This window comes from Calidris pugnax, unplaced genomic scaffold, assembly GCF_001431845.1.
Source record: "Calidris pugnax isolate Ruff unplaced genomic scaffold, ASM143184v1 scaffold2, whole genome shotgun sequence".
NCBI classification, from domain to species: domain Eukaryota; kingdom Metazoa; phylum Chordata; class Aves; order Charadriiformes; family Scolopacidae; genus Calidris; species Calidris pugnax.
The window spans coordinates 2181280-2197697 of record NW_015090766.1 but is presented as its reverse complement, the minus strand read 5'-3'; the positions used below and the strand labels follow the sequence as shown (position 1 = coordinate 2197697).

Below are 16418 nucleotides of genomic sequence, written 5' to 3'. Positions count from 1 at the left end.
CACCAGTAGAGTAATATTAGTTTTACTATAATTTAATTAAGTTCTGTTGCACTAAAAACTGAATCTAAATTCCTAAGACAGTAGCAAATTTGAGGAAGGAAAGAATAAAGCAAAATATAATGAGCTAAATATGTTTAGATGACTGGAAGACAGATCCAAGATCTCTTTGAACTCAAAAGTGACTGTAGGTTATAGCCCATATAGCCAACAGTGAATTTTGAGTATTATGTCATCCGGGACTGACCACCTTTCTGGTATTAAAAACAAAACAAATATTTTTAATAGATACCAAACTTTTTCTCCCTTTCAATTCTCACTAACTAGTATGACACTTTCCCTTCTCTTTTCCTCATGGTGTATCTCTGGAGTCCCCTTGCTAAACACCGTTATACTGAATTATTTTGCTAAACGTAGGTATACTGAATTACTCACAGCAGCATTGCAACAGAGCATGTGAGACAAGGAAACACACTAAGTATCTACCAGAACAGTTATTACTCAAAAGGAACCTCATGTAACTCAAAGTGAATCTCTGTATTTTAAGTCTCTGTGGTGGTCTTTGTATCATTGACAACATGAATTTCACAGGAAATTTCCAAAATACTAAAATAAACAATATTTACTTATTTATGGGGAATTTACAGAATACATAATATTCCAAATGAAAAAAATGCCAAGTGGAAAACCCCTCTCTGGAAAAAAAATTGGTAATTTGCTTCCTTTCTTAAGGAACTCTAGCATAGGCAGTCATCTAAAACAGGACAGAAAAATAAAAGCTAGGGTTAGAAAAATGGTTTATGCTCAATCCTGTTTTAGGATTTCTGTTTGCATTGATGAATGGATTTCATAGTATTTTCAGCCAAATATCTTGCTTGATTCTTCATCTTAGAAGCATAAGAAGGACAGACATGATTTTCTTCTAGGTGGACTCTGCTTTGGATTTCAAGCTCCAAATTCCATTTAAAAAAAACACTGGATGTTTACCAAAACACCACCACTTGCAGACATTTCCAGGAAGTCTAAACTCAATAGCTTAGATTTTTTTTCTTTAAATTCAAATCATATTAAAGTCACTTGCATTACTAAATCAAATTTCACTTACATTTAACAAAGTCATAATCCTGCCAACAAAGTAAAGAAGCAAGTATGGCTGCTGAATGAAAAGGACTTTTGTATGTAAATTTGAGGGCCAGTAAAACCATTTGCAGGATTAGAAATTAAAATCTCAGGCAATTTGCAGTCTCTCATATAAAAACCAAACCAAAACAAAACACACACAAGGAGACAAGTATGCAAGATTCAAATTAAGATTCTCCACTACATAATGAATCAAAACTGAGTTAAAAAAAAATAAATCAATTTTTTTTTCTCCAGACATCATACTTTTACTTTTCACTTTAATTTTTATACATAGTTATTTCTGCCTGAATAACCAACTAGTGATATGTAAAAAATAGAGTAAGGAGAGTTCATGTTTAAGGATTACACTTGCAAGTATTTTGTCACAGTAACACAACTGAAAATGTTGTGCAAAAAATTTATACATATGTATATACTCACAAAAAGGCTTCTAGAGGTGAAGGAAACAGTAAATCACAGTTCTGGAAGGCGGAACAATACTAAAGACTGACATTTAGATTTGACACTTGGGTGTTTTCCAATAGTCCTGGCTGATCTTACTATAGACATAGCAGTTTTTGTTGTAACACTGCAGACATACAGATTAGATAAATGGTGACTACAGATACAAAGATCAAAGAAGGTGCTAGGGCTTCCCACCCCTTTTTTGGTTTTGGTTTTGTTTTGGTTTGGTTTTTTGTTTCTGTTTTTTTTCTTTTCCATTTTCAATTAAGAAAGTTAACAACCTTAGTGACATGGCCTGGAAAGATTCAAGTGTTCTGTTGATATACCATGTTTGAAGAAAGGGATATTCTTTCCTCTTAAAGTACAATCAAAGACCATTTACATGAGAGGAGAAGAGTGACTAAGACCTTTATTGACAGGAACTGCAAGCTGGGTCGCTAAATCCATATTTAGCCAACGATACAAATTGACCTGATTTACAAATATGCCGAGCATTCTCTATGTTTCTGTTATCAGACATTATTTGTGTTTCAAGGGTGTCCAGTATACTTGAAAATGAGGCCACTAATTTTAGAGCCTAAATAGGATTCAAATAACCTACTGTTGGAATTCTGTTTTGAAAATGCCAGTATCTTGCACAGAAGTTCCTTCATTCCACTTGCTAGCTCTGCTAGGCAAAACTGCTGTAAGAACAGCCAATCTAGGTAAGACCGTAAGACCATTATTCTGGTTTCACCAATTACTAGTGCTAAGTGTTTAAGGAAAAACTAAGAGCATGGTACGTACACTAAGGGGCACTTTTCTCATTATATTCTTCTAGTTCCCAGCAACATGTGATGTGACTAGTCAACTTATTGACACATAATGATGTGAATTTTTTCTTGTGCTAGCACTTACTACAGAACTAGTCCATCTAAAGAACATTAATTCAAACAGAAAAAAGTAGTAATCTTATGTTATTTAAACTATGTATGCTGGAGCCTGCAAGGCTATTGTTTCAAAAAAAGCACTTTAACTCAATGCAAACAAAGGCTTACAATCCCCAGGGGATTAAAATAATTATCAGCACATTTGCTATGAAAAAGTAGAAAGTTGGTAAGCAGTTTTTATAGCTATAGAAATACAAGAGATTGATGTGACTGTGAAAAGTACTCCATGGTTATCAAGGAAAAAAGTACTTCCATGGGAAAAAAAAAAAAAAGAAGACGATGAAGAAGACAAAGACAAAGAAGAAGAAGAAGACGACGACGATGATGACAACTAAGATGAAGAAAAGAGGACTTATGCAGTTAAACAATGCAAGAGAAGTCAAGGTCTCAAGCGAAAGCACAGGCTCAGGTAGCACAAAGTGAGCGTTTCTGCATTCAAAAGAATGTTTTTCTTTGGGGAATGAAAAAAGAACAAGGAATTCAGAGTCTCTTCAGGTTTTGCCAAAAGGAAAGGAAATTGAGGCAGTAGGAAGAAATTTTGAAACACTAGGTTTTCAAATGTGATCAACAAAACTGGACTGGGAATGAACTGATTTAAAGAGCACGAACAACCACGAAACATGCAGACCCTAGTTTTTATTTTAAGTATTCCAGACAGCCTTGTTCACGTGAATAACTTCTGGCTCACATGAGAGCATTTGTAACTGTGAAATAACTGCTATTTAAATGCCAATGGAGTTGACAATTCTTCAGGGAATAGCATGCCATCATCAACAGCACCAAAACATGGTGCTACTTTTAATCTCCTGCTTTTAACCTCTTAGCTCTCCAACCACATGAATGATATGCACCTTTCAGTATAGTGTGAGATCAGGGATCTCCACCCTGAACAATCTCATTAGGAGCTCTACAGTCTTTGCAGTCTGACACAATTCCCTACTCCTTTTCCTCCAATTCATTCCTTCTGTGAGTAGGAGAACTTAAAATCAGATAATTAAGGCTCTAAGATGTTCACAAAATTCTGAAAATTCTACAGAAAGCACTGAATGTCTTGCTTCTAAGCTGTTCATATTTGCTCCACAATGCTTTATTCATTTAATTTATGTACAGCTTAACATAGTACCACCAGCAAAGACATGTAGGTCACATTCTTCTTTTACTGGCACAAATTTAGGGGAACCTATATTGAATCACTTAAACTAAAACAGTATATAACCGAGAGAGTGCAAAATTAAATCCTCCAGCTTCAAAGGTCTGCAGGATGCAAGAGGGGATGACTGCAATTATTATATACAGTCAAGATCCCATTTCCATGCAGAACTCCATAACAAATTAAAAAACACAGGAAAGGATGTACAGAAAACACAAGTAAAATGAATATGCTTTCAACTAGAGTTTTTCTCCTAAAGCATCTGTCAGACTTCAAGAGAAATACAGCTGACCCACAGCAGCAGCTACTGGAATAGACAGCTTAAACCGCCTAATTAGGTCACTCTACAGATGAACTATCATCATTTCATACTAGTCTAAAATGTTGGGGAAACATCCCCCCTAAGTAAAGGGAAGTATTTTGGGATATAAAGAACACAGTAAGTATCACCTAATGAGGAACAGACAAAGAAAAGTGCCAAACGCTGTAAAGCCCTGATACTTCAGATAATGACTAAAATTTATGACTGCTTCCTTCCCTGGCAGACAGGAGTATAATTAGAATTCTCAAAACAACAGTTCCTTTGTGCTGGCATGCTGTGTTATGTTTATACTGCTACAGATAGACTAGAAGATAAAAAAATAAATACTACAGCACCCTTTTTAACCCAAGATAATAGCTAACTTTTTTTTTTTCATGTGGGTTTGGACAGGGTTTTGCACATAGCTTATTCTTAACTGAAGTCACTGAGCTAATTATCATTGCATGCACAGGAATTAACTGTTTAAGCAGCTTACTGTATACATAGAAGGCTCTATTTGAAAAATCACACGAAACAAGAACAAACAAGCTATTATGAGTCACTTAATTTCCTCTGCTGCCCAAATACAGCTTGACATTTAAACAGTTTAAATTATTCCTTTATTTCAAATTTTAAAAATTTGGATGTGCTTGGCTTGATGAACTGTTAAAAGAAAAGCATCAGGAAGTATGCATGCCCTTTCTTTCATCCTTTACTTCTATACAATGACATGGATCTCTGGGAATTGATGGTGGTTAGAAGGAGCATAGGGAAACATAAGCATAGGTTTTTCTCATCTCCTTCACAAAGAAAGTACAAGTACTATATTTCCAACGTGCAATCTGGTCTCAGATAACCATAGGTGGTTTTGCAACAGAATACCCTGCAGGCAGCTCTGACAAAGAGCAACAGCATAACAAGAACTGAATCTTGAAGATTTCTTCTATTGCATGCTGTCATTTTGGCCTAGACACCTCTCTCCCCTTTCTCTTTCATTTTGGACTATTTGTGCATTGTGCCTTTCATGGCTTCACTGATCACTGCTCTTATCACACAGCTAAGTAAAACAGCCAGTTTCTTCCTCAATTACAGTGATCCATTAGGACCTGTGTCAGTATTTTAGTACCAGGCCTTGGAAGTCAGAGGAAATTGCTAAACAGCTCTACCAGTTTCATACAGCTTCAAGAACATGGTACGCAACATCACACTTACCTCCAAATCAAACCACTGTACGAAACATCAGAGAATACAGTCTGTGGCAGGTGCCAAAAAGCAACCAAGACTCATGTAACTCAATGCTTTCCTTTTAGGAGTTCACTGAATGAAGAGCTATCATTGAAAACTCAGTACCCAGTACAAGGTATCCACAAAGCAATGAGGCTTATAGGACAGGGGAGGGTCACTGAATGCCTAAGTTTTAAATTTTAGAGATCTTAATAAAAAAAGAAAGTAAACTTAACCTAAAAACTATCCAACATATTGCACGCCAGCATAATTTTCTACTTTTAAACCTAAGGAGGATTGCAAGAGGAAAGATGTAGGGAAAAATCTGTGTCAGTAGAAACACATGTAGCATGAAAAAAAATGTTTCCTTATCTGATTTTTACAGTTTGTAAAAAAAGAAAAACTTCTGGTTCATCTAAGCACTTGGACTGGCAATTTGTGCAATTTGTTGAAGTTACTTCAAGTATCAAACCTACTCAGTAATTGTCCCAGGAGCTCCAAAGTACAAACCCAACAACCTGGGAATACACCTCTCCTTTCAGTCCTCATCATTCTATCAGAGCTTTGCCTTTAACTCTTCCCTTGAATATTTTGTCCATCTACCTAAATGGATCCGCTCTACTGTTGGCACTAGGCAAACAGTGAATAAAAAGTGTTTCCTTCTCTGCTATTAACAAGCACTATCTCATCACCAACTTAAAAGAATATGTATTTTATAAGAAAAATAAAAAGCAAATGAGGAATTTCAATTGCTAGGCATTGCCTTACAACTAATAGAGCTAAAATTCTATTGTCACTGTACACCTGGAATATACTGTAAAACAAAAATATTTAATTAATATTTTTGTTTTCCACCATTCCATGAAAACTTGATAATATAATCCTTACAGTTTGCCTTACTCAGCTTCCAAAGACCAGTATTTGACTCAAAACTGATAAGTGACGAAAGGTTTATGAATAAACTCTAGATCTGAATTTTAACATGCTCTTGTTCTGCCAAGATATAATGTAAAATCAGCACCAAAAGAAAACATGACAGAATTATAGCAGCATCAAGTATTCAATAGAACCAATAAAAGAACTTCAGTCTGGCAAATGAGGAAATTCAAACCCACATGTTCAATGAGCTTATATTTTCCTTTCCTGAGCCCTGTTAAAGATCATAGCACAGGATGCAAACAAGCCTACCCACATGAAGTCAGAACTAGAGTTTTAAGTTTCCTTTAAGAAAAACAGCACAACTTTGTATTATAGCAATCTGACACTGTTAACTAGCTGATAAAAAGGAGTTCGACAACATACAGGAGATGAGCTACTAAGCAGTTTCTTTACCTAGCCATTCCCAGGCTGGAGAAGTTGGAAGGAACGATCAAAACATCAAGCCTGGAAAAGGGGTGGGTGCCCAGTGTGATGTAAGCTGCTGAGAGGCACTGAGGAATTAGCTGAAGCAAACGTTCTTTGCAACGTTCCATAAGGCACCAGGGAGCAAAGACTCTGTACGGAATGACTGCCTGCAACCTGGCAGCAGGATTTTGGAAACGGCAGGGATACTCCACATGACGACAGATTTCTTCATGCCATCTAACAACAAACAAAACAAAAAAAAGAAAAAATTTTAATGTGATACCAAAAATGTGCTCAATTGAGTGTACTAAAACAAGGATATTCCCTAGACATCAGAATGACAGAGTTAGTTCACAGAAAATCATCTCATTTGTATTCTCACACTGTTCACACACGTGCAGCACTGTGAAAACACTCATGTCTGATTATAACTGATAAGGTCACTCATAACTAAAATAAAAAGAGACCAGTCAAACGTTGTTTTCATAATAGTTATGCACCAACACATAGAATCATAGAATCATAGAATTGCCCAGGCCGGAAGGGACCTCCAAAGGTCATCTAGTCCGACCCCCCCACAGTCAGCAGGGACACCCCCAACTAGACCAGGTTGCCCAGGGCCTTGTCGAGCCTCACCTTGAATATCTCCAGGGAAGGGGCCTCAACCACCTCCCTGGGCAACCTGTTCCAGTGAGGTAGTTGAGGCCCCTTCCCTGGAGAAGTGCTCCAAGTGCTCAAAATGTACATAAAGAAAACTAAGTAACAATACAAAAATACTTATTAATTCAGAGAATTCCTATTTGTAGTTGTACAGAAATAGAATTTCATACATATTAACACAAACATATTAAGTGCAAGTAGAATGAAATTCCAAGGAGTTTGTTTTGGTGGTTTTTTTCTGTTGTTAGTAAAATTCTCCAGGAATTTAATTGATTTTTTTTCTTAAGTAATAAAGAACAGTAGATACGAATTAAGGCTTATCACCACAGACATTTGAAAATATCACATTAGGATCAAGCTTACTTTACATCACTTTTATGGTGTAAAGTATATTCAGAGCTGTGGCTGGAAAGATGGAGGTGTAAATAAAATCCTTCCTAAGCACTGAGTCATATACCTTCACAATAATTTATCTGCCCAAACAGATGCATATCTAAGCAGAAATCAGCTTCATGTTTTCACCTGCCAGCCTGTCTTCTGTAGAGTGCAGAGCCTCTCCTCGGTTTGAGATTTTGCTTAGGAAAGCTGGTTCTGCTATGCCTGGACAGGCAAAGCACTTATTGTTATTACACCCAGCATTGCCCAAAGCATTTGTATTTGGAAGATCATGCTCTAGGTGAGTGCTGACACAAAAAACCAAAATAATAACACATAGACAAGGACTACATTTTGCTCAAGCGCCAACACTTCGTATCTTACATAACTCTGTGAAAGAAGTGGACTCTAAGCTATATCATTGATTACATATACAAAGAAACTGCATCCATCATTACACATTTTTTGTTCCAAGGGTGGTCTAACCCAGTACATTTCTGCTGCAAAACAATGTCACTTTGTATTTAATTATCTGAGTTGAGATTAGGCAAGAACAGGAAAGGTAGCATCCTATCTCTTGTAAAAGTTGCCAAGTCCTTAATGACCACAAGGAGATTGGAAACATTTAAAACCCTAGCTCCATTTAACTTTTTCTTTGATAGTTTCCTTATGTGAAACTCACTGGCATCTGACATAAATTGAATTACACATTTCAATAACTTCTTTCAGAAACCTTTCTTTTCCTTTTCCTGCTGCCCAAGAGTTTATCCCCATTATCTTATCTGAGAGTTACCTTAACATTTGGTTGTCTGTCCAAGAAATGTCTGCTTATATGCTGGTTTGGTTACCTAGTCTTAATGACTAAGATAAGTAACAAGTGTCTGTTGTGTTAACTCCCAAATAAAGATTTACTGGATATAACTGTAAGAGCAGATTTTTAAGGACATAGATTAACGTCCTGATTAACTGCAAAACAACCTTGTACACTTCGGCTTTCCATTTTGGTTTATGCATAATAGTCACCACCCTTGCAGAGGATTTTTTTTTTGTCAGTTGTTGGGTTATTTTTTCAGAAACACATTAGTTCTGCTTCTTCCATTGTCACTAATGCAGCTGCTGCAGATAAATCATACTACCTGTGCCAATTAACTCGTCCAACGACCATCACACCGATTGACTCATAACAATGACCATTATACTGATTAAAACTTGCACTAATTTTTGTTACAAAAAGCTACAAAACTATTTCCCTTTTCAGAAGCTTTTAAAAAAAACCAGAAACATTCATTTATTCTATCAAGACTCTGCCAGACTAATCTTTTGCACCAAATCAATAAAAATTCCTACTACTGAACGTGCTGCACATCAGAGAGGAATATACATACTGAACATCCACAGTGTATTCCTGTAGAGGCCGTCAGAAACATATAAATAGTAGAGGAATAATCACAAAACAATTTCTAAAAGCTTATCAAACCTACAAACTATTTTAAATCTTGAATAGGCATGTCTTACCTTGACATCATGACCATGATCTTAGGTCAAATATAAAAATTCCTACTATCAAGATTTAGTAGAATATTTTTAAACCAAAATTAGCCAAGCTGCAAGCCATCAGAATCCTTTAATTTTAAATTCCAATAAGAAAACCCTATTAGATCCTTAAGTTCCAAAGTCTCATTAGCTTTACCAAAACAGTAAGGACTTCCACTGTTGTAATGTTAACACAGAATTAGCCCAAAACAGCTATCTACAAGGCAAGCATTTTTTTGCCTAAGTTTCTAATTACATAACTGAAAAAATACCTTTGGCCTGACTAACCTGGCCACCTTATACAACAAACTAACATGTTCTGCTGACATGGGGAGAGCAGTGGATATTGTTTGCCTGGATTTCAGCAAAACATTCGTCACAGTTTCCCACAGCCTTCTCCTGGACAAACTGGCAAGATACAGACCGGATGGGTGGTTTGCGAGATGGGTAGGAAACTGACTCACAGGTCACACTCAAGAGAGCAGTGATCAGTGGTTTTCACCTAGGCTGGTGCTTGTCACAAGTGGGGTCCCCCATGGATCGATGCTGGGCCCCACACTGTTCAACATTTTCACAAATATCCTGGATGGTGGGACTGAAAGCACCGTCACCAGATTTGCTGATGACACCAAGCTGGGTGGTGAGGTGAACACATCAGAAAGGAGAGCCACCTTACAGAGAGACCTGGACAGGCTGGAAGAGCGGGCTAGCAAGAACAGTGTGAAGTCCAACAAAGAGAAGTGGTAAGTCCTACACCTGACATGACATAACCAAAGAATCCAGCACTGTCTATGATCTGTGCATCTGGGGAGCAGGTTTGTTGAAAGGCACCCAAGGGTTCCTAGTGGACAAGCTGAACATGAGTCAGTGGTGCAGCAACGAAGGCAAACCAGATCCTGGGCTGCATCCACAGGGCCATTACTAGCAGTGACAGAGATGTGATCATAGAATCATAGAATCATAGAATCATAGAATTTCCCAGGCCGGAAGGGACCTCCAAGGGTCATCTAGTCCATCTAGTGATCATCTCACTCTGCTCAGTGCTTCTCAGACTGCACCTGGAATACTGTGTCCAGTTTTGGTCCCCACAATTCAAGAATGACACAAGAGAGGCTGGAGGGTGTCCAAAGGAGGACCACAAAAATGAACAAAGGGCTGGAGAACCTGCACTGTGGGGAAAGACTGAAGGAGCTAGGTCTGTTCAAGGACAGAAAGGGAGAGGAGGAGAGGGGAACTCCACTCACACTACCCACGCACTGAAAGAGCATCTACAAAGGGCACAGATGCTTTCTCTTCACAAGAAGCCACACAGAGAAGACAAGGGGCACTGGGTGCTAGATAACCACATCTAAGCTCCCCTTCCCAAAAAAGACTGAACCAGGTGATGTTTCAAGGTCTCTTCTAAACTGGGCTGTTCTGTGATTCTATGACTACAAATTTGAAAAGCTGAGAATAACATGTGAGGAAATCAAGTGCCATGTCTGAGACTTCTGCTAACTATGGTGAATACACATGGAAACAATGGTATTTTTCCAGAAACTTAATTTTTAGCTTCAAGTCCCATTTACAGGCCTATATAGTATTGTTCTGTTCATACATCACTCTGTAATAATTTAAGATCATTAAGCAGTTTTGACTAGATTGGAAAGAGGAATAGTTGTATCCAAAATAATTACATTTCTACATGATTGGAAAGACATCTAAGTAGGCACTGCATGTACTAGACAACAGGGCATTTTTTTAATCGAAAATAATCATTGGTCCCACGTTATTTTATGGGACCCTTGCAACAGAGCTTTCACATACCCAGTCAGGACACATCACCACAGGCAAACCACTGCACAGGCCAGCTCTGGGATGGAAGTCGGCAGGAAAAAAGAAGCGAGTGAGTAGAAAAAAGAAGTAGTGTAGTAGGGGTCATTAGGTATGACGAATGGACCAAGTCTAGCAACACAAAAGATCTTACAGCCAGGCATTGTAAGAAACAAGGGAGGACCTGGTATTTTTTCGGCAGGGCATTAAGAGTCAGAGGATGCAAATCCAGATGATACTGGGATTTATTAACCCTATTGCTCACTAAGAAGCTTGTTTTCACATAAAAAGAACCACACCCTTACCCATGAAATAATGCCTTTGGAATTCTTTTCCTGTCAAGATTTTTCTGCTCAGATTAAACAAGTTCTATTTTGATTCCTGTACTAATATGACTCATTTTCACATTCCACAGAGTAAATGGAAATGCTACCCATATATTTCATTGTTCAACAATATTATAAACACTAACCTGAAATCATCTTGTGAAGACACCAAGGAAAACGCAGTGTTTGTCTGGGCAGTAGCTGTGAAGGACTGCTGTTTAACTTCCTGCCAGCACCCCACAGCAATAGTGAAGGTGGATGCGGGCATTGGCATGGTCACATAGTAGTACCAGCTCAAGATACCTGTAAATAAAAAGGACATTTGTACAGAACCATCAGTCCAGCACACACTTAGTACTCAGCATTTTTATATACTTAAGATTTTGAGCCAAACCTCCCACCTTACATCCTGGCATTTTTGTCAAGGAGAGAAAAATAATTTCACTGAGACACATAAAAGCAGTCATTATTTGGTCATAACAATCCAGGAGCTGCTAAAACAAGATTAGAGAGTCTATTAGATGGTAAAAACATACTAAGTCTTATCATTATGGGAAGACAGTGCTAGAAGACAAGGAGTACAGTATAGGATGGCTGTATCTATGAATAAATGGGAAGGTGTTTTAGGACAGCATACTTGCATTAATATAAATGTTGCTAGGTTTTTCTGTTTGTCCCTTTAAAAAGAGTATAGCTTAAGGGTAACATACATAAGTACTCACTTATGGTCACAAGTACAGGTACCACACCATACTAATAGGTTAACTACTCATGGAAAGCGCCTAACATGAGTTATAACCCGCTGAATCATGTGCAAATAACTGTAGCTGTGGCAACTGTGGAAACATATAAACTTTGGTTATTTTAAGCGAACTTGTTAATACTTGTTCTTTTGCAACAGTATTCTGACCAGGGCTGTGGAAAACTATCAAAAGGAAAATAAGGAAAAAAAAACAATCCAGAGGAGGCCACAAGACTTAGAGGAAAGGAAATAAACAACTGCAGGAAAGTATCTCTGGGTTTCCTACCTTAATGACCACAAGAAAGTCAAGCTGTCCAAACGAAGGACAAGCAAAATCTTTTTGCTTAGCCTCAGATTTTCCACCTACTATTTAGTATGATAAAACAATACTGTACATGAAGTCTTTTAAGAGGCAGATAAAGCCTCTGCCTCTTATACACACTACCAACCACGTACATTCCCTCACTCCATCCCACTTCTGGCAACATCCACCATTAACACCAAAACCCTTTTGTCCATACTGCAAGGCAAACATATATTACTCCTGTAATTTTACAAACCTCCTGCTAGTTTTTGAGCAGAAGGAACTTATTTGTTCCAAACACACTAGGAACAAAATGGATAAGTGTTTTGCCAAATTCCTCCCCAAAGCCATTTTTTCTTAAATTAACTTACCAAAGCTATGAATGAGCCAAAGCAACCAAATGCCACGTCAAGAGAAAGAAGACATCCAGGACAGCGATAACTTATTATTTTGAAACACCACGAGAGTGCCATTGATATAAACTGTGCTAGAGGCCCAAGCCTGCAAACACTGAAGTTAATAGCAGCTTTACAATTGACTTAAATCCTTATAAGAGAAGGCTCATAGGTAGTCTACAATACTTCACTTTGTATAGCATCTGTTATATACAAAGCATTACAAAATGATCCACGTGGTTACATTAACATCAGGAAAAGAGTGACAATTTGAGGAATCATAATGGACAACAGTAACGAGTTCTCAACTGAGTTCTGAAACAAGCATGAAAGTCAAAAAGCAGTCACAGAAAACTCTTCCAGATCACAGGAGGTGTATAGAAGAAGGCTCTCACAACAGTGAGGAGACTGTAAAAGGAAAGGGTGTCCGTCTGTGCTATGCGAACAGAGGGAACAGAGAGGGTTACAGAAACAAGTTCACCAAGACAGGCTGGAGCAAGCAATACCATGGAGTACTTTAAAAAGATAAGGGTAATTTGAACAGAATGTCAAAATGAGAGAAAGAACAGAGAGAAGAATAGTATGCAGAAATTTACATGAATTAGCAGCGAACATATGCTATTCAGAACTGGAGCAAACCTTGCAAAAGGGTGAAGGCACCAAAAACTAAGCAAGTTAGTTTTCCTTAGTATATGTTTTCAGATTTATCTAAATTAGGACTTCCTGAAGAAAAGAAAATCAACTAACACACAGATCCTTGTCTTTTTTTTTCCAAGCCCCTTATACTTTACAGGCATTATAGAGACCACGTGAACTCCCAGAACAAGATCCAAGATTTATACTATCCTTACACACCTAACTGTGGGTCAATCCATTTCCTGCCGGGCTTTTAGATGCCTTCTGCTTTCAAACTCTAGAAAGTGTAGGGTAATTATATATTTATCCTACACTTTTTCTGTCTTGAAAAACTGAAATCACATGCACTGGCGTTACAAGTGAGCTGTCTCTATAGTGCATTCACTGATTGGTGACTGAAATGGTCCTTATGTAGGCAACATTTCTCTACAGCTAGCACGATGAAGTACTGCTTCGAACAGTCTAACCCTTATCTTCTGTCTTTTCCTCTCACTACTGGTGAGACTGTCTCTAAGCCTTGCCTTTTCCCCCGTAACTGGACTTCTTTTCTTTAACTTTCTTCAGGTCAGGGGATTTGGTCTTGTTTTCCTTCATCTGCAACCTCAGATTTATCCCAGGGCACAGACTGGGATCACAAACTCCACTCTACTTACTTTCCCTTCTCTGCCTTCCCCCTGGCTGCCCTCTGCTTTCCAGTGGCTACCTTGGAGATAGCACCACCTCTAGGGTAAGAGAAAACTGCAGCTGAAATGGGGAGATGGCTTTCTTTACCAAACCCAGCATTTTGCACCACAAAAACATTTTCAGACTAAGTAAGGTCGCCTTAGGAAGAACAAGAGATTAGGCTGGGGTTAGTCCATGGGAAAAATAAGAGGAAGAGCACCCTGGTCCTTTTATTCGCAGTGCTTATACCCTCTCCTTGCAACCAGACTTAATTTAAAAGCAACTTGATTCCTCCACATTATTACTTTATACAATTATAATATTTTCAAAATATTTTCTCTACAGGTAATTTTTGAAATAATTTTGATTTTTTTTTTTTCAGATCTGCAAATATGCATGTCATAACTGAACAAACCATGCACCAAAATTCACCTGTTCTATGAGGTATAACTGGAAAACATCCCGTGCAAAATTTAGGACTACATTAACAGGAGTAGGAAACTATAATCTATTTATAATTGTCCAAAAGAATAATTTAAAGGCCATTTATTTCTTTCTTTGAAATAATAATGATGAATGATGTAATTACTTCCTAGAATTTTTAATGCATTTAGTTATCTTTGAAAACATTAAAATTGTTTGAGTCCTGTGGAGTCCATTATAACTAACGAAACACCTGAGAGTCACTATCTGTTAATGCCAGATGCAGAACATTAAGAGTATTTTTACTTATTAGGATATTTTCTCTCAAATAGTTTGCACTAACACAATTATAAACATGACAAAACACAGATTATGTCCATGATTTACTAAACCCCACAAAACTCAGCTGCCTCTAGGGGAAAAGACAGATAGTCCCACGCAGCATTTAATATACAAAGTAAGAGCTAGCACTAATACATAAAACTACAGCTAAATAAGCAGTTTTGCCAAAAGTACTGTTTGGCTGGAGCACCAGGATTAAGATCTCCAGCTTTCTGGAACTGTTTGTAACTTGTAGAGATCTTTGATCTCATCTGAAAGCCAGAATTTCCCACAGAGCATCCCCACACTCGTGCCAGAGCATTAGTTCAACGCTGGCTCAGAGGGATAAGCAGCATGTGATGAGGTGTCAACTCCTATGCTGTAGTTCCTGATGTGTGCTGGAGATCAATCAACGCAAGTACTGGACTCCTTTGTTTTGCCTTGTGAAAAGGGAGAGGAGCACAGACAAAAGCAACTGCTGTTGCTGGTAGCTACAGAGCAGCAGCAGTGTCTTCCCTACCCTAGAGCCACACTTCCTCTCAATAACAGAATACACCCTCTCACTGAAATCAGAGATGGCAAAACAAGATCAAGGACTACATAGAGTAACCACACAAAAAGCAAGCCAGTCGATTTCACACTTAATGGTTGAATATCTACTTCTTGAACACGAATCAAAACAAATATAAAGGTGTCTGTGTCTACATATATTTGCACCTTCTATGTGTTACAGTAATGTGCTGAAGCAAAGTAAAACTGACAAGTGTTGAAAAATAAATCCAATGGTTAAAAGGCTTATATCACACACACATTTAGTGCTCCCTGTAAAGCCTTCTCTCAAAATGCATTGTCAAATTGCATTTTTCTAATAATTTTTTTCTGCTCTAAGTACTCCACAAAGAATCCACAGTATTTTTAAGCACTTTCAGGTCATACTTTAATTGTACTTGAGTAAGTGACATATCAGTAGTTTCAAACAAATGTGGCCCCGCTTTATTTCAAAAACTTATTTCAAACCCATGAGCCTGGGGTTTGTTTAGCTTTTAAGTAATTCCTCACAACAGTGCTCCTTTACCTTCTTTCCTCTGTATCTGTTTTGTAAATCTTGACAATTCCAAACAGCTGTCTAACACTGACTTGTCATTTGAAACTGTATATAAGCACCAAGATAATGAAGGTCTCGTCCATTATTGAGTCTTTGAGAGCTACAGGAGTACGATGCCTACCGCCTTTAAAGAAACCCAGCAAACCTTGCATCATGAAATCAAAATTAGCTTAAGTAATTGTGTGTGTCGCATAGATCTGTAAGCAGAATCTTCCATACTCTTGGGAATTCCATCTTGGGGACAGGCAGAAGGAAAACTGTAAGGACAGAACTGCAGTAGGTGCTCCTGCTGCTTCAGTTCAGTTCAGTGAAGTTCAGCACAAGATTTTGCCATTGTCTCATGGCTCCTAAAGGAACCAGCTTTAATGATACATTTGGTTCTTCCCAGTTCATTTCACATGTTTCACTCAGCACTTCATTAGCACAGTGAAGCTAAAATGAGTCATTTCCTCTCTACTGGCCTTTCCATTAAAGACTTCTTACAGTATTTCTTGCTTTCATAGAGTTCTTCAGAAAGGAAATATACTGAACTAGTCATTGGAAAACTAAAAAAACCCCAAAACATAACAAACCCACCCACCCACCCCCCAA

General features: G+C 37.9%; 1 protein-coding gene across 13 annotated transcripts in view; it reads right to left on the bottom strand.

Annotated features, from left to right (window-relative positions):
• The window catches only part of LOC106884837 (chromosome unknown open reading frame, human C9orf3), a 230667-nt gene that overhangs the window by 184719 nt on the left and 29530 nt on the right, over positions 1-16418 (bottom strand). For all 13 annotated transcript variants that reach the window (XR_001411305.1, XR_001411308.1, XR_001411309.1 and 10 more), the window contains exons 4-5: positions 11385-11541; positions 6521-6769 (exon numbers count right to left, since the gene is read on the bottom strand). Coding sequence is in view for 7 of the 13 variants with exons in the window: in XM_014936533.1 (XP_014792019.1) it covers positions 6521-6769; positions 11385-11541 (406 nt within the window). In the remaining 6 variants the exon portion in view is untranslated. The remainder of the gene's footprint in view (positions 1-6520; positions 6770-11384; positions 11542-16418) is intronic.